Genomic DNA, 18,238 nt, shown 5'->3' on the forward strand with positions numbered 1-18,238 from the left:
CTCCAGGTTGAGCTGTTGTTCACTATCTTAGCTGTAGAGGGCGCAGCGTCACTGGCCCTCATGTGGGATCCGAACCAGGGCCCTGCTGCTCAGAGCTGGTGCTCCCAAGCCAACTCTTAACCAACACGCCACTCAGCTGGCCCTCAGTCAGCTTTGATGGAGATATTCAGCATGCTTTCAAATCTCCACCTAATGAGTTTATAGGAATGCTTCTTATTAGTAACTAATAATTTGATCATAAGATGTATAGATGCTATGTTCCATTCATCACCGTTTAAGAATTCAGCAGTCTTGTCTTTATTTTAAACTTTGAGCCTTCAATAAGTATTCATAAGAATTAATTCATGGATATCTTTTTGAAACTTAAATCTCTTCAGCCTTGGAACAAATTGTTGTTCCTGTCTAACCTATATTAGCAGAACAGGCCAACTTCTCTCCCCAATTATAAAAGTAATATACATGTTTTATAGAAAATGTAAGAGGCATGGAAAATTATAAACCAGAAAATTAAAGTTACCATTAATTTCAAAATCTGGAGATAACCAATGTTAACAGTTTGGATGAAATCTTCCAGTTTTGTTTCTAATCTTTAATTATTGGGTTGTTGGAAAAGTCATGACGTACTTTTTCTGTTTTTCATTGCAAAAACGCATCATGACTTTACCGACATTTACCAATATTTACCAAATATTTACCAATTTTTTAACAGAAATGAAATCCTACATACACATACAGTTTTGTGTCCTGCTGTTTTCCTATTGAATTATTATGAGTGTTTTATTTTGTTAAAAGGTCATCATTTTTCATGGTTAATTAGTGTTCTATCATAAACTTGCCATAATTAATTATTCACTGTGATTGAACGTTGACATTGTATTAATTTTTTGACATTAAAAGTGACAATAATTATATTTTAATAACAAGCTAAAAATAGCACATCTTTGTTTATAAAACATTATTTTCATTTCTGGTTATTTAGGGTGGGTTCCCAGAATTATTAGTTTCGAGGGCATAGGTAATTATTAAAGCAGAAAGTCATGAGTTGGGAGTTAATAGGTTGAATTATTTTATTTGACTTGAAGCATTGAATACATAATACAGATGATACTGTAAGGAAGGGGTTTAGGGTCAGAACAGTTTTGTGGCCTGTGTCAGACTTACCTTGAAGTGTTAAAAAATACAGATGTTCTGGTCCTTCCTAAGATCTATTGAATCAGAAGCTTGGGGAGTGGGCATCTGTAATTTTGAAAATAAGTTCAGGCTACTTAGGTGCACAAATGTGCTGAGACCCACTGTTCTAGCATCATAGAATGTTGATGGTGAAAGGGACCTTAGGTATCTATCTACAGGCATACCTCGGAGGTATTACGTGTTTGGTTCCAGACCACTGCCCTGAAACGAGTGTAGCCATAAAGTGAGTCTCGCCATAAAGCGAGTTGTAATCTTTTTGCTGATGGAGGGTCTTGCTTCAGTTTGTAAAAAAAATGCAACATCGCTGAAGCGCAATAAAGCTAAGCACAATAAAACAAGGTATGCCTGTAGTTCATTTCTGTACTTTTACACATAAGGAGACTGGTACTCCTTCGCTGGTACCATTTCTACACAGTGAATTTGCCTTCTTGTCTATAACTCACTCTGCGTCATCTAGACTAGGCGTCTCATTGTTTCATCCCTAACCCAGCTACTTCCCACTTCTGTATTTTTACTTATGCTATTTTTCTTCCCTAAAACATTTTCCTCTTTCCATGCTTTTAAAAACTGAACATAGTCCTACCTCCTCCATATAGCTTTCAGATTCTCTGTTGCCTACATTTGTCTCCTTTACAAAAACTTCACTGCTGTGACACATCTTATTTGTTAAACTCTTTTCTGTGTTTCAACTATTGTCTTTTGTTTCTCCACGTCCTTGTTTCAGGACTGGATACCCACTTGATGCTTTAACTCAGGATTTCTTAACCTGGCACTATTGACATTTTAGGCTGGATAATTTTTTGTTGTGGGGGCCTGTCCTGGGTATTGGAAGATGTTTAGCAGCATCCTTGTCCTCTACTCTCTAGATGCCAGTAGCACCCCTCTGCCCAGTTGTGACTACCAAAAATGTCTCCAGACATTGCCATATGTCTCCTGGGGGACAAAATCACCCCCAGTTGAGAACAACTCCTTTAACTTAGTTACATTGTGTGTACTCCAGGCTCAGGACTTGCTATGATTGATGAAATAGGAGAAAGGAGTCCTATGCATACTGAATGCAAACAAATGAACCTAAATTGCCTTCCAGAAATGACCAGATAGGTACAGATTTGTCATTTCCTTTGTGTTAACCAGAGATAACCCAGGCCTGGGACCTGCCAGTTCTAAGGCTTTGCAATCTATGATTTCACCTGAAGGTTTGGGCAAAAGCAAGTAAGTAATCAGTCATTTGTGGATTAGATTCAACTCGGGGAATAGGGGCTCCTTTCTCTCCAGACTGTCCTTTCTTCTCTACCTGAGTGCCCAGGGACTCTGTGGTTCAAGTGAAAAACTTTTGACATAAAAATGAACTCAGAACGTTACTCTGCAAAATTCAACTGAACATATTTTATGGCTTTATTGAGCTGGTTACTACATTTTGACCAAACGAATAATTGGAGTATTTTCCTGTTTAATAAAGTTGGTGTTTTCCTTTTCCAGTGAGCTGGTAGAATTCTCCTTTTTGATAATTCAGGGCATGTTTCATATTTCCTTATTTAACATCTCTAGTTTTACAAGTTTCTTTATATGAAATAGAGACACTGTCACTGACTCTGATGAAACTCCATAGAAAGCATCTGGGGTGGGGTGGTCACTTGCACTCTTGTAACCTCAGCTCCTACAGTTACATCTGACATATAGTAACTTAGGACTTTTGACTCCAAATCTAGGGCTCTTTCTACTTTATCACACTGTACTCCATGGAAAGATTTTTGTCATCCAGAACAATTGGGCTATTCTTGTGAAGAATTATGAGAAAAATTACAAGACTAAGTGATACACGATGACTTTCTTATATACAAAGTTTTAATAATATGTTGAACTTAAAATACATTATATTACCTCAGAAATGGCTCCAACATCCTTTGAAATTTGTCCTATTTAAAGAAACAATATACAGCCTATAACCAGTTTTGTGGTAGTAAAATATGATATAAATGAATGAATTTAATAGTTAATAAATTTAATGAATTTATTTTGATATAAATAAATGAATTTAATACTAAAACTTTCTGACATGGTAAATCTTGATGGCTATTAATGAATTCCTTACATTTTATTAAAAAAGACCTATGTGTAAAAATGCTTATGATACAATATTAAGTGGGAGAAAAAGGATACTAAATGACAATTATAAAATACACAACCATGTAAAAAATTAACTTGTTATCTGAGGGCAGAGGGTGGGGGAGGATGGAGAGGGTTAGAGGGGTCAAATATATGGTGACAGAAGAGACTAGACTTCAGGTGGTGAGCACATGGTAGAGTATACAGATGTTTATTATAAATTTGTACACCTGAAATTTAATGTTATTAACCAATGTTACCCCAATAAATTAAAAAACTTTATTAAAAAATTAATTTGTATAAAGTGAAAAACTTTGCATAAAAAAAGGATTAGCCAGACATAGACAAAATTGTTCACATGGTTGTCTTTTTGTGGAGGGAATATCAATTCCTTTTTTTCCTCCCAAGTTTATATATTTTCCCAGGTTTTTATGAGTTGTAATTCTTTAATCATAGAAAACAGTTTTTTAATCTTGAGTGACAAACTTAAATATTTTATACAAATGTACTTAATGAGAATAAATGTTGTTTTGCTATTTTCTTAACTTATAAATATGTTTCCATAGTTCTAGAACTTTAAGTTTTTATTTAAGAAGCTGCATAATATAAAATTTTTGGAAGTGTACGTAAGACACTGTTAACAGTTAATTACCTCTGGGAACAGGGACCTGCTCTCACATTGTATACATTTTTGTACTTTTACCATGTGAATTTATTATTCTAATAAATACTGTTACTTTTTTTTTTTTCAGTTACAATTGACATTCAGTATTATATTAGTTTCAGATGTACAGCATAATCGTTAGACATTTATATAACTTACAAAGTGATCCCCCTGACTAGTCTAGTACCCACTTGGCACCATACATAGTTATTACATTATTATTGACTATATTCCCTAAGCTGTACTTTATGTCCCCGTGACTGTTTTGTAACTGCCAATTTGTACTTCTTAATCCCTTCTCCTTTTTCACTCAGTCCCCAAACCCTCCTTCCTATCCGGCAACCATCAGTTTGTTCTCTGTATCTATTCGGTTTTTTTTGTATTTTGTTTATTCATTTATTTTGGTTTTTAGATTCCACGTGTAAGTGAAATCATATGGTATTTGTCTTTCTCTGACTTATTTTACTTAGCGTTAATACCCTCTAGGTCCACCTATATTGTTGCAAATGGTAAAATTTTATTCTTTTTTTATGGCTGAGTAATATTCTATTGTATATATGTATTATATCTTCTTTATCCAGTCCAGTATTGATGGACATTTAGGTTGCTTCAATATCTTGGCTATTGTAACTAATGCTGCAGTGAACAAAGGGATGCATATATCTTTTTGAATCAGTGTTTGGGTTTCTTCAGATAAATACCCAGAAGTGGAATTACTGGGTCATATGTAGTCTATTTTTAATTTTTTTAAGAACCTCCATACTGTTTTCCATAGCGGCTGCACCAATTTGCAATCCCACCAACAGTGCATGAGGGTTCCCTTTTCTCTACATCCTCACCAACACTTGTTCTTTGTTGATGAGAGCCACTCTGACAGGTGTGAAGTAATATTGCATTATGGTTTTAGTTTGCATTTCTCTGATGATTAGTGACATTCAGCATCTTTTCGTATGTTTGTTGGCAATCTAGCTGTATGTCTCTTTGGAGAAATGTCTATTCAGGTCCTCTGCCCATTTTTAAATTGGATTGTTTGCTTTTTGTTATATGAGTTCTTTATAAATTTTGGATATTAACCCCTTATCAGGTATATCATTGGCAAATATCTTCTCCCATTCAGTAGGTTGTCTTTTTGTTTCATTGATGGGGTTTTTTGCTGTGTAAAAACTTCTTTAATTTGATGTAGTCTCCTTTGTTTATTTTTTCGTTTCCCTTGGCCAAGAAGAGATATCCAAAAAAATATTGCTAAGAGCAATACTATTACATTTTTAATGATCATGGTATATGTTTCTAGTTATTGACTCGTACTTTAAAATAGTAAATTTAGTTTATTTAATAATTTTCCTGTTGATAGACACTTAAGCCAGTCCTGTTTTCATTGTTGTAGAAAATACTAAGAGATATATTCTGAGGTATTATAGGTTTCTTTTTTCCTTTGAATCATTAATTACACACACACACACACACACACACACATATATCAAGGTCATATAAGTTCATTCTCTGCCTTTTGCCACTTTGAATTTTGAATGGTTGAATCAATTTATAATGGTATCATAAGACTGTAAGTGTATTGGTTTCACTTATAGTGTCACCATTGTTGGGTGTTGGAAATGATTATAGTTTTTTAAATGCTATGACAAATGTGAATAATAGAGAGCTATCAACTATCTATAGAACTTTTTTTGTGTTTGTGGATTGCAATAATAGTTTTACTTTTTATGTGAATCCAGAAAAGCATGTAAAAATTTTCAAAATATTTCCCCCTATTTTTTATTTCTGAATAAATAGAATCAAGCTATAGAAGTAACCTGGGGTCACCAGCCTGCATTCTTGAGCTGGGTGGAAGGCAGGCATTTTAGCGATCAAGGTGAAAATGTGGCTGAAATTAACAGACAAATTGGTCAGAAACTTGGACTCTCAAATGGGGAACAGGTAAGCACAATGACTTTTTTCTAATATCGCATAATACAGCAATGAAAATAAAATTTAGAGTTCAAATTTTTTAAAGATTTTTATTGGGGAATTGGGGGATGGGGACAGCACTGGGGAATTGGGGGAAGGGGAACAGATAAGTTGCTGCCCTTTTGTTGTTCAGTCTAGTTGTGGAGTTCATTGCTTAACTGGCCCAAGTTGGCACCATCATTGTGCTCTTCCCGGGCGAGGCAGATCAGTCGCCAGCTTCTGGATGGCTGCTCACGGCGGCTGCTGGCTGCTCACGCTGGCTGCTGGCTACACCCTGTAGCCCATGGCAACCCACTGCAGCCGTGGCTGCAGGCTACCCATCGCTGGCGACTAACGGCAGCCCAGCTCCAGGTTGAGCTGTTGTTCAGCATCTTAGCTGTAGAGGGCAGTGTCACTGGCCCTCATATGTGGGATCCGAACCGGGGCCCTCTGGCGTCCCAAGCCAGCTCTTAATCAATGCGCCACTCAGCCAGCCCAGAATTCAAACTTTTTTTAAGGATGAGAGATGACAGCTAACTTGTATGTTACTATAATTAGTCCAAAATATTCAAGTTGATTATATACACTGTTAAGTCATTGTTTACCATATACTCTGATGTTAAGTCATTATCTTATAGTCTACCAAGCTCTCTAGTTGACTTTGTATTCTATTGGGTTGTCAGAAAAGTTGTGATGCATGTTTGCAACAGATAGCACTAGTTCATTTTTGGAAGTACTAGAGTCATTTGCATCTATGTTATTGCTATGTCATTTGACAGCTGACAGTTCTAGCTTCATTCTGAAAAGAAAATTGAGAGATTTGGTTGAGTATTGGAGATTTTACAAGTTGAAGATGGAAGACCAAACTGCATTTTCGCCATATTTTACTGTTTTACTTCCATAAAGGGAAGAACGCGCGTCAAGCTTGTGAAAAGTTGCATAAAGTTTACGGTGACAGTGCTCTACAAGAATGTCAATGCCAATGATGGTTCACAACATTCCGTGCTGGTGGTTTTGATCTCAATGACGGTCCTCGGTCAGGGAGGCCCACCGAGGTTGATGATGACAAAATAAAGGCATTGATCGAGTTAAACCCACTTACATGACATAAGATGTTGCAGAAACATTGAACATCCATCATTCAAACGTTCATGACCACCTGAAGAAGCTGGGATACGTAAGCAAGCTCAATATTTGGGTTCCGCATGAACTCAAAGAAGTTCATTTGACGGCATGTATAAACATCTGCAATATGCTCATTAAACGTGAGGAGAACGATCCGTTTTTGAAGCGACTGATAACTGCATGAGAATTGGATTGTTCACAACAATGTGGTGAGCAAACGGTCTTGGTCCCGACGTGATGATTCACTTCAAATGACATCGAAAGCAGACATTCATCAGAAGAAGGTTATGCTGTCAGTTGGTGGGATTTTAAAGGTGTTGTGTTTTTTGAGCTCCTACCAAGGAACCAAATAATCAATTTGAATGTGTATTGTCGGCAATTGGACAGTTTGAATGAATCCATCATCCAGAAACATCCAGAGCTTGTTAATTGTAAAGGAGTGGTGTTCCATCGCAACAACGTGAGACCACACACAAGTTTGATCACCCATTAAAATTATTGGATCTTGGATGGGATGTGTTGGCACACCCACCATACTCGCCTGACCTTATGCCATCAGACTTCCACTTGTTTCGCTCTCTTCAAAACTCCTTGCATGGTATAACATTCAATTCAGATGAGGCTGTAAATCAGCACCTTGTTCAGTTTTTCGCAAATAAAGACAGATCCTTCTGTGAACGAGGAATTATGAAGCTCACTGAAAGGTGGCAAAAGATTATTGAACAGAACAGGCAATATATCATTGATTGATCTTTGTTCTTTGTATAAATAAATGACCTTTGAAAAACATAGACAAAGTATGTCATGACTTTTCCAACAACCCAATATCTATTTTACTCACGTTCCATGTTCTGTAATTTTGCTTTTGTGCAATTATTTTTGCTTTATAAATTATTGCATTTTATTTTCTGTTGTCAAACTTTGTTTCATTTGTTTCTGACAAATTTTCTAACCTTCCAGGGGTATACTTAATATTTAATAAACTGTCCTACAAAAGAGGATTATTATTTTTTCATTTTTATCTTGTCTATGAATTTAATGTGTTTAGATTATAAACCCCAAAGCTTAAGGACTTATGTCCATTTTATCATTTTATTATATTCACTAATTTATTCTTTTAAAAATATTTAAACTACAGAAATAATACACTGAAAGTAAAAAACATTCTTCCATTTCTCTAACTCTAGCCTCAGAATGAGTGTATATTGTATGTTGGGATCTCACTATACCTTTAGGATTTAAAAAATGAGATCATATTTTCTGCAAATTTTTCCCACACACTATATCAGAGATACATTTCCACATATTACAAATAATATGCATTGAACATCTTTGTATATATATGGAATGAAATAGTAAAAATTGAATTGGGGGGCTGCACATTTAAAAATTTGATAGATGGGGCTAATTTGCTTCCTATTACCAGTCCCACAACAGTACAAAAGAGTGTCACATCTTTTTAACTTGTTTTCAGCACTGACTAATTTGGTTCATGCATGTTTTTGATAGAAGATGAGAGCACTGATGATTCATAGGCCTTGCGCTAGTCCTTTGCTTACCCTAAATTTTTGCTAGAATCTTAAAACTTGAGCAACAGAGTGACCTAAGAAATCACTAGCTATGGTGCTTTGCTCTACAAACCAAAGGAGGTGGAATATTTTGCCCAGGATTACGTAGCAAGTTATATAGTTCTGCTCTCTTTGAGGGTTTTTTGTTGTTGTTTTTTTGTTGTTTTTGACAATTCTAGTTCATGTCTAATGACAAAGAAGTTACATGAATAGAAATGGACATAAAACAAAGAGATCAATTTGGGGAATTATGGTGATAGGTAGAACAAGGGGAAAATCATATTAATCCTCAATTTATTCATATACTTGTTATTACTGATCCAAAACATCTCCTTAAATCCAAAACCAAGTAATAGACTCTTCCCTGTGGGAAACATCAGCTTTCTGTTCCTGATCAAGTCTCATCAGCACTCTGAGCAGTCCTGCTTGTTTTTAATTACCATTTGCTTCACAGTGAACTTTTACCTGACTTGCTGCAGATAATCTGTGTTGTAGCCACTAAGGCACTGTCTCCCAAATCAATAGGAACAGATAGGAACAGGAAGTGGCCTGGCTCTCCCAGGACTCTAGCTTCCTGGCTCTTCCAGGAGCTGCTGTGTGCTCCTCAGAAACACCCCTTTCAAATGGGAAATACGGGAGTACTGAAGGAAAATTAACTGAGGCATCTGGTGAGGTACTTGGGGAAATTTGGCTCCAATCCACAAAAGCAGAGAATGAAGGGCTGGTTACCTGGAGCATTTAGTACTTGGTGGCTTTGGACATCAGTCCTCCAGTCTCCAGAAATGCTAATAGAAAGGGAAAGTAGGATGGTAGATTCTAGCTTCTTAAAACGCAATAGTGTTTTATGTGTATCTGTAGAGCCCACGCTCTTAACCAACTGAGCCACTCGGCCGGCCCTTTATTTTAGTTTTTAAAAAACATGTGTTGTGCTAGGATGTATTTTCTTTTTTTATTCTAGAATTAATTGTGAAACAATTTTTTCTAAAATGCTGAGTATATCAAGGCCTTGCTAAAAATAAGTACTTAATAAATATTTGTCAAATGAAAGACTATACACAGACACACACATTTAATTACATACCTAAAGAGAGAACTTCTTATTTTCTAGAGATACAAAAATGTTTTTTAAAAGTAGTTTTACATTTTGAATTTTTTCCAGGTGTTTCTCAAGCCATGTTCCCATGTGGTGTCTTGTGAACAAGTTGAGGTGGAACCTCTCTCAGCAGATGATTGGGAGATACTGGTAAGGAAAACAAATGAGAACTATCCCAGTTGGACATTAAACTACTTCAAAATACCAGTGTCTTTAGATTTCTCTGTGCTTCATTATATATTCTGAGTTGGTTTGAATTATAAGAATGACTTGAGATCTTCTTACTAAACATGGAATGGACAAACTATAAAGTGATTTCATCTTTTTGTTGTTGTTTCTAGGAGCTGCATGCTGCTTCCCTTGAACAGCATCTTTTAGATCAAATTCGAATAGTTTTTCCAAAAGCCATTTTTCCTGTTTGGGTTGATCAACAAACTTACATATTTATCCAGATTGGTAGGTGCTATTGTAATATTTGCCATCATACTCTACGCCATAGCATTGAGTCTAACGCAGAGGTGAACGTGCACTAATGCACCTTCTTTTCTACACAGTTGCGCTAATACCAGCTGCTACTTATGGAAGGCTGGAAACTGACACAAAACTCCTTATTCAGCCAAAGACCCGCCAAGCCAAAGAGAATACAATTTCAAAAGCAGATGATGCACATGGAACATTTCATAATTATGAAAGATACCAAAAAGGATTGATAAAAGAACTCCAAACCAAGCAACTTCAGTCACACACTACAAGAGTCACTGGGTCTAATGAAACAGATTCAGAGGACACAACTGACCCACCATCAAGCTTATGGAGTATGATAGGAAGCATTTTTTCTTTTGGGTCTGAGAAGAAACAAGAGACATCATGGGGTATAACTGAAATCAATGCATTCAAAAAGATCCAGTCAGAAGTTGTTCCTGTAGACAATATTTTCAGAGTATGCAAATCTCAGCCTCCCAGTGTATATAACTCATCAGCAACTTCTGTGTTTCACAAACACTATGCCATTCATGTATTTCCATGGGACCAGGAATATTTTGATGTGGAGCCCAGCTTTACTGTGACCTATGGAAAGCTCGTTAAGCTACTTTCTCCAAAACAACAGCAGAGCAAAACAAAGCAGAATGTCATGTCACCTGAAAAAGAAAAGCAGATGTCAGAACCAGTTGATCAAAAACAAATTAGCCCAGACCGTAGTCAAGAAGCTGGTAAGGACTGTGTACTAAAGGTCGTCTGGAATGGACTTGAGGAATTGAAGAATGCCACAAAATACACCAGAAATGTAGAAGCTCTCCATCTTCGGAAAGTCTGGGTTAGTATAAATTTTATAATTAGGAAGGAAATAATGTTATGTTGTTTGAACTTTGCCAAATTATGATTTAGGATAATATATACAAATTGAAAACCAGTATAATAAGAAATAGTATCCAAAGTCTCTGAAGAAACAGATTTCTGATTGCAGGGTAAATTCCTTGTTTGGATAAAGATTGTGTATTTTCTGCCTAAGTAAACTTAGGATAATATTAGACAGGTACAGGCCTAGAGAGATCAAAATTACTTGTCTGTGGTTACATAGCTAGTAAGTAGACTAGGAGTAAAACTAAAAATCCTTACATCTTTAATACCTGCAGAAGATTTGTTTCCAAGTTCTTGAAAACAAAAGAAAGACTTGTTATGTATTGGGGAAAATGCCCAGTGTAGAGAGACACCCACGGCATGAGCTGACCTTCCTACTCCCTGTGATAGTACGCAGATTGGAATGTACCCAGAAGCTTACTTTGCTGGTATCAGGTCCTTAACCTGTGTAATGGGGAGAGGAAGTAAAGCACCTAGTGTTTTACCCTCTCATCCTGGCCTCAAATATAAATGCTCAGTATGTGAAATGAGTCACCAGTCCCATTTATTTGACCCTAATTTTGAACCATTGTGAAGTGAAACTTAATTCTAATGAAAAAGGAAGGAAATTGTTAAGACAGTGAAGAAAAATAGGAATGGAAGGGTTTTTCTTTGTAGATTTCTTTTACTTCCGCAGTTTTACCTGTGACCTTTATGCAGGTGACTTAGAAAGTTGTAATCTCTTTGGCCTATATCATTTTCTAAAGCTCCAGACCATTGCCTTATTATTTGCTATTAGTTCTAAACTCAGTTTAGTAGATCCTGCTGCATCTTCAAAACCAAACTGTCTAACGCTGAAATTGATATGACTTTTCTCCTTTTATTAATGGCTCTGCCATTAGGTATGAATATTCTTGTATGGTGAGGACAGGTTGAAGAAGCGATGATGGTAAAGTCTTGGGGACCACATAGGATAGCAGTGAGGAGTCTGCACTCCCACTCTAAAGGTTGGGAGCCATGGCCAGTGAGGAGTGGCAGTAGTTGCCATCAGGTACTCAGACAGGCTTGACTTGATAGATCAAAATAGATCACATTCTGAAGAGGACGTTGAAAGAAATGTAGGGGGAAAATTGAAAAGTTTGTGATGTAACGGCACCTAAATATCCTTCTATTTATACTATGAATCATGATAGCTTCTATACTTTCACTTGAATTCATAGAAGTTAATTTGAACATCTGTGCTCTGGAATATTTTGTAATCAAGCTTTGAGCATATTGATATTTCTGTTCATTTTTAAATTTCAGATTCCAGATGACCTGAGAAAGAGACTAAATATAGAAATGCATGCAGTAGTCAGAATAACTCCAGTGGAAATTACCCCTAAAATTCCAAGATCTCTAAAATTACAACCGAGAGAAAACTTAGTGAGTTCAAATTTACATGTTATATTACGATTGTTTTACATGTGTTGTAAAATTTCTAGTTGCTTTAGCTAAGTAATAAGAATGTTGTACTTCTTTTTGCTAGAATTGCTAAGAAGTTTTTTTCTTTATTGTAGTAAACTATATGTAACATAAAAATGCTGTTTTAACCATTTTTAGGTGTACAATTCAGTGGCATTACAGTCATAATGTTGTGCAATTATCAGCACTATCTATTTCCAAAACTTTTCCATCAACCCAGAAGAAACTCCATGTCCATTACACAGCAACTCCTTATCCTCACCTCCCCAGCTCCTGGTAACCTCTAACCTATATATTCTGTCTCTGTAAATTTGCTTATTCTAAATATTTCATGTAAGTGGAATCATACAATATTCTTTGTGTCTGGCTTGTTTTACTTAACATGTTTTCAAGGTTCATCCATGTTGTAGCATGTATCAGAACTTCATCACTTTTTATAGCTGAATAATATTCTATTGTATGGATATGCCAGTTTGTTTATCCATTTATCAGTTGGTGGACTTAGGTTGTTTATACCTCTTGGCTATTGTGAATTATGCTGCTGTGAATGTTAGTGTCTAAGTACGTATCTGTTTGAGGTCCTGCTTTCAATTCTTTTGGTATATATCTAAGTAGAATTGCTGGATCATATAGTAGTTCTGTGTTTAACTTTCTTAGAAGAGAAACAAAGAAGACTTTAATAAGCAATACACATATGATGTATACTGTGCCAATATAAATATGGATATTTTTGGCTTTTAAAAAAATTAATATTTTTGCCATATCTATGTAATAAAAAATATTTTTTTTCACATGTTATCTCAGTATTAATATTGCATCCTAAAAATGTGCTAGACTGTTTTACTTTTCTACTCTGTTAATCCTTTAGAATTGGTATGGTCAGGAAATGAGGTGTTGAAGTTAATTGTAAAATCTTTTTTTTTTAAAGATTTTATTGGGGAATTGGGGGAGGGGAACAGACAAGTTGCTGTCGTTTTGTTCTTCAGTCTAGTTGTGGAGGACGTTGCTTCACTGGCCCATGTTGGTATTATCATTGCACCCTTTCTGGGTGAGGCAGTCGCTTGCTGGCCATGGGACAGCCGCTCATGGTGGCTCACAATAGCTCACGAAAGCTCACGCCCGCTGCCGACCAGCCCCACTGCAGCCTGTGCCGTCGCCGGCGACTCACAGCAGCCCAGCTCCAAGTCGAGCTGTTGTTCACCATCTTAGCTGTAGAGGGCAGTGTCACTGGCCCTCATTTGGGATCCGAACCAGGGCCCTGCTGCTCAGAGCTGACATCTCAAGCCAGCTCTTAACCAACACGCCACTCGGCTGGCCCTGTAAAATCTTTTTAATAGAGTATTATCATCTGTACCAGTTTGGGTTGCCAGTTCTCAAAGGATTAAAATGCAGGAGAATTATTGTATTATATGTTCAAAGAATTCTTTCTCTGATAATTCAGATGGTACTTTCGGAACCTCAGGATCATGATGGTCATTAAGTAATGAAAGAACCAATTTAACAGAACGTTCTAGTTGATGAAACTCCAGATAAGATAGATTATATTATGTGAATGGAGAAGAGGAAAACAAATAGAATGCCATTTCCATAACATTATTGAACTGAGCATTTAATACTTTGGCTGAACAGTACACAGTGGTTTGTAGTTTTGTTTTAGCTTTTTGGTTACTGACCTTGGTATTTTTCAAAAGGTACATCCCTTATGTATGAAAATAATGAGCCACTAGTCATGAGATTTTTGGGGTTTTTTTCTCACTGATGGGATAATACTACAGAATTCCCTTCCTATCCTAAGTTGCATAGTTTAGTGAAAGCTTTATGACCTTGGCAGGTCTCTCTGGGCTGTGATTATATCACTTGGGACATAAAGATATTTGATTCTAGAGGAACTGTCAGTGTCTTTCTGAGTCTAAAAGTTTTTATTTTAAATAGTTCTCATTTTCAGTTTATGATTTTGTTTAGGTCTTTAATCCCATTGCCCAATAATGTCGAAAGAAGTAACTATTTCTGCTATTTTTTAAGAATGGGAAAGTGATGTCTTTTCTTAGTTTAGACTGCTTTTGGTAGTGATCAAGTTCTGAACTGAGTTTAATCAGCAGATAAAAGCTTAACTCTGAATGAAGAAAGATAATAGATACCAGTCGAGAAATGATAGAATACAGGTTTAATTTTCCTGGGCAGATGTTAACCATCTTTCCTATAAGAGTTTTTGTTTTTTCTGTTTTTAATTTCAAATAGGATTTAAAAACGTAATAATTTTAATTTTAAAAACTGTAAAAACTAGCAATGTTTTACTCAGAATTTCTTCATACCTTTTAAACAATGTATTAACACTTTACTTGTTGAGTATATCAGCACTGTGGCCAGCTTAACAGAAAAAAAGAAGAGAAAGTGACTTGAACATATAAAGCGTTTTTCTGATGTACAAAGAAGTTTGGAGGAGCTATAGGTGGTTAAACCATGTCATCAAGGATCTAGGCTCCCTTGGTCTTTCTCTTTAGCCATCCTTAGCCTATGATTTTCCTCCTGTTAGAAGCAAGACGTTTGCTGTACTAATAGCCATCTTATCTGCATTCATGCAGCAGAAGTAAAGGCACAAGGCAAAAGCCTTCTCCTCATAAGGTTTCTCTACCTTTTAATTAGGAAGAGAAGCCTTTCCCAAGGATTGCTGATTGCACACCACTGTCCAGAGGCCAGCCACATGTGCACGTGCGCACTCATGCGTGTGTACACACACACACACACACACACACACACACACACACACAGCTCTAAGCTAGGAATCCAAGCTAGGAGTTCACTTTCCCACCTCTGTAGTAGAGGGAGACAATTGACGTTGGAATGGTTATTCAGAGAGCCAAATTCAAATTTTGGCATTTGTTATCACTGGGCATAGTAAAAAAGAGCATTGAAAACTTTGCCACTTGTGTAAATGTTTCTTCAGGTAAAACTGTTCATTGTACTACTATAGTGTCAAATCTGAAATCTGTGCCTGTAGAATATGAACACCCTTCCTTGTTTTGTTTGGTAAAGTTTACATTTTATTAGCAAGATGATGAGGTGTTAAAATAAGCGTATTAAAGTTAAGGTTGGGCCGGCCGAATGGCTCAGTTGGTTAAGAGCTCGCTCAAGAGTTTGAGCTCTGAGCAACAGCGGTTCGAGGCCAGCCCGAGCTGAGCAGCCGCTAAGCTGCCAATAGGTAGCAGGATGGCTCAGCTAAGAAAAAATAAAATAAAATAAAATAAAATAATAAATAAATAAAAAATAGAACATCAGCTTTCAAAAAGCATCAGAAGCGCTTAAAAAAAAAAAAGTTAAGGTTAAGGTCAGATATCAGGATAATTTATTACTGTTCTTTCATTTTCTCTGGCAGCCTACAGATATATGTGAAGAAGACATAAAAACTGTGTTCTATTCATGGCTACAGCAATCTACTACAACCACATTTCCTTTGATAATATCAGAGAAAGAATATATTAAGCTGGGAATTAAAGATGGTAGGTACATTTTATTTATTTATTTTGATATTTTTCTTATTGAAGAAGTCATAATAATTTCCATTGTTTTTCCAACTTGTGACATGTGTGAACAAGAAACATGTAAACAGATTTTACATGCTTAAGAATGCCTTTATTTAAATTTAAATATATTTGATATTTAAAATCTTAAATTATTTCATCTCATCTTCAGTGTTAACTCTACATTTATTACTTTCTTTTCAATAGGGTTGAAGGAGTTTTCTCTGAATATAGTTCATTCTTGGGAAAAAGAAAAAGAAGAAAATATTTTTCTGTTGAGTACCAATCTGCTGCAGAAGATCACAATACAAGTAATTACATTCTATTGAATATTTAATGAAATAATATTTGTCACATGTGATTGATAATAATGTATGAATTTACTTGTAAGATCTTGCATCCTAAAGTGTATTAGAAACTCAAATGATAAGAGTAAGGAATAACTTGGTTTCAAATATTTTATTCTATAATATCTTAATTTACCAAAACTAATTATTGATTTATCCTAAATTTAAAATCAATGCCTCAGCACAACCAAGTTTCAGGAATAGAGTTGATTCTGTTAACTGGCAGATGGGGCATAACTTAAAATTCTTCCTGTATTGAAACAAAGGAAAACTTAACTTTAGTAGTTTGACTTTTAAAATTCATATTTATCTGCAGTTCTGTGTCACAGCCCATATTATTTTGGCAATTCCTAAGTTCTCAACTCTTCACAAATACTATTATATCACTTTTCTTCCAGAAGTATTTTAAAAGTAGACTTTTTAGATTGTTATGTTTTAGTTAGGATATTCACTCTTGTCATAAAATAGAAGATGCTCTAACTATTTAGAATTTCAGTGGTTTGAAAGTGGACATTGTTTCTCTACTTTGGAAATATCTACTTTGGCAAGACCGTTCAGAAAAGATACAAATGAAAGAATTGTGAAAAGAATAAATGTGGCACAAATGAAAATTGCAAATAAAAATAGATCTGTAAAATGCAATAAAGAGATGACATTCTTTATTGCTTGTTGACTAAAAATATTTGTGTTCCTTGGATGAATAAATTATTGTTGTCAAAACTATTTTAAGTAATGATCTTGCTTGCACAGTGTATCTTTTCTCTCTGATATAACAGAATCAGCAATTCAGTTTCCTGGGACCCAAGGAAAACAGTCAAAAATATAACTTTGAAATGTAAAACTGATTTTCCTTGCTACTATAGGTCCTTCTAGATCCTATGGTAAAAGAAGAAAACAGTGAGGAAATTGACTTTATTCTTCCTTTTTTAAAGCTGAACTGCTTGGGGTAAGACGTTATGGCCTAACTGGCATGTTTACAGACATGTTTGACATTATCTCTGGCAGGGCTTTATGTGTAAATATTAAAAAGATGTTAATGTCATTGAATAATCTTAACTAACGCATTGGTAGATATTTTTTCAAGGATTTTTTTTTCTGTTTTCACACCTAGCTTAGCAATTTGCCTTGTCTTAGATAACTAAAAGTCTGAAGCTTATTAGAAATTTTACTCTGAGATTTGATTTTTTTTTCAATTATGGTTGACATTCAATATTATATTAGTTTCAAGTGTACTCAGTAGTGATTAGACATTTGTATAACTTATAAAGTGATCCCCCCCATAAGCCTAGTACCCACCTGGCACCATACATAGTTATTACATTATTATTGACTATATTCCCTAAGCCGTACTTTATGTCCTTGTGACTATTTTGTAATTACCAATTTGTACTTCCTAACCCCTTCACATTTTTTACCCAGCTCCCCAGCTCCCCCTTCCATCTGACAACAGTCAGTTTGTTCTCTGTAGCTATAAGTCTGTTTCTGTTTTGTTTCTTCATTTATTTTTTTTTTTAGATTTCACTTCTTTTTTATGGCCCAATAATATCCCATTGTATATATGTACCACATCTTCTTTATCCATTCATCTTTTGATTGGAGCATTTAATCAACTTACATTTAAACTAATTGTTAATACGTATGCAGTTATTGCCATTTTATTAATTGTTTTCTGATTGTTTTTATAATTCTCTGTTCCTTTCTTATTCTCTTGCTCTCTTCTCTCATGTGTTGTTGTCTTTCTGTAGTGTTGTGTTTGAATTAGTTTCTCTTTATTTCTTGTATATCTCTTGCAGATTTTTGGTTTCTGGTTGCCATGTGCTTCATGTATACCAAGCTATGTTTATAACAGTCTATTTTAAGTTGATGGTTGCTTAAGTTTGAAC

At 35.5% G+C, this 18,238-nt stretch overlaps 1 protein-coding gene across 2 annotated transcripts in view; it reads left to right on the forward strand.

Annotated features, from left to right (window-relative positions):
- Positions 1 to 18,238, forward strand: part of PEX1 (peroxisomal biogenesis factor 1) — a 64,015-nt gene that overhangs the window by 2,649 nt on the left and 43,128 nt on the right. For both annotated transcript variants that reach the window (XM_019627606.1, XM_019627608.1), the window contains exons 2-9: positions 5,750 to 5,893; positions 9,755 to 9,838; positions 10,030 to 10,144; positions 10,243 to 11,003; positions 12,332 to 12,451; positions 15,864 to 15,987; positions 16,216 to 16,319; positions 17,219 to 17,301. In XM_019627606.1, coding sequence (XP_019483151.1) covers positions 5,750 to 5,893; positions 9,755 to 9,838; positions 10,030 to 10,144; positions 10,243 to 11,003; positions 12,332 to 12,451; positions 15,864 to 15,987; positions 16,216 to 16,319; positions 17,219 to 17,301 — 1,535 coding nt within the window. The remainder of the gene's footprint in view (positions 1 to 5,749; positions 5,894 to 9,754; positions 9,839 to 10,029; positions 10,145 to 10,242; positions 11,004 to 12,331; positions 12,452 to 15,863; positions 15,988 to 16,215; positions 16,320 to 17,218; positions 17,302 to 18,238) is intronic.

Source organism: Hipposideros armiger, unplaced genomic scaffold (assembly GCF_001890085.2).
Source record: "Hipposideros armiger isolate ML-2016 unplaced genomic scaffold, ASM189008v1 scaffold_737, whole genome shotgun sequence".
In the NCBI taxonomy this organism is placed as follows: domain Eukaryota; kingdom Metazoa; phylum Chordata; class Mammalia; order Chiroptera; family Hipposideridae; genus Hipposideros; species Hipposideros armiger.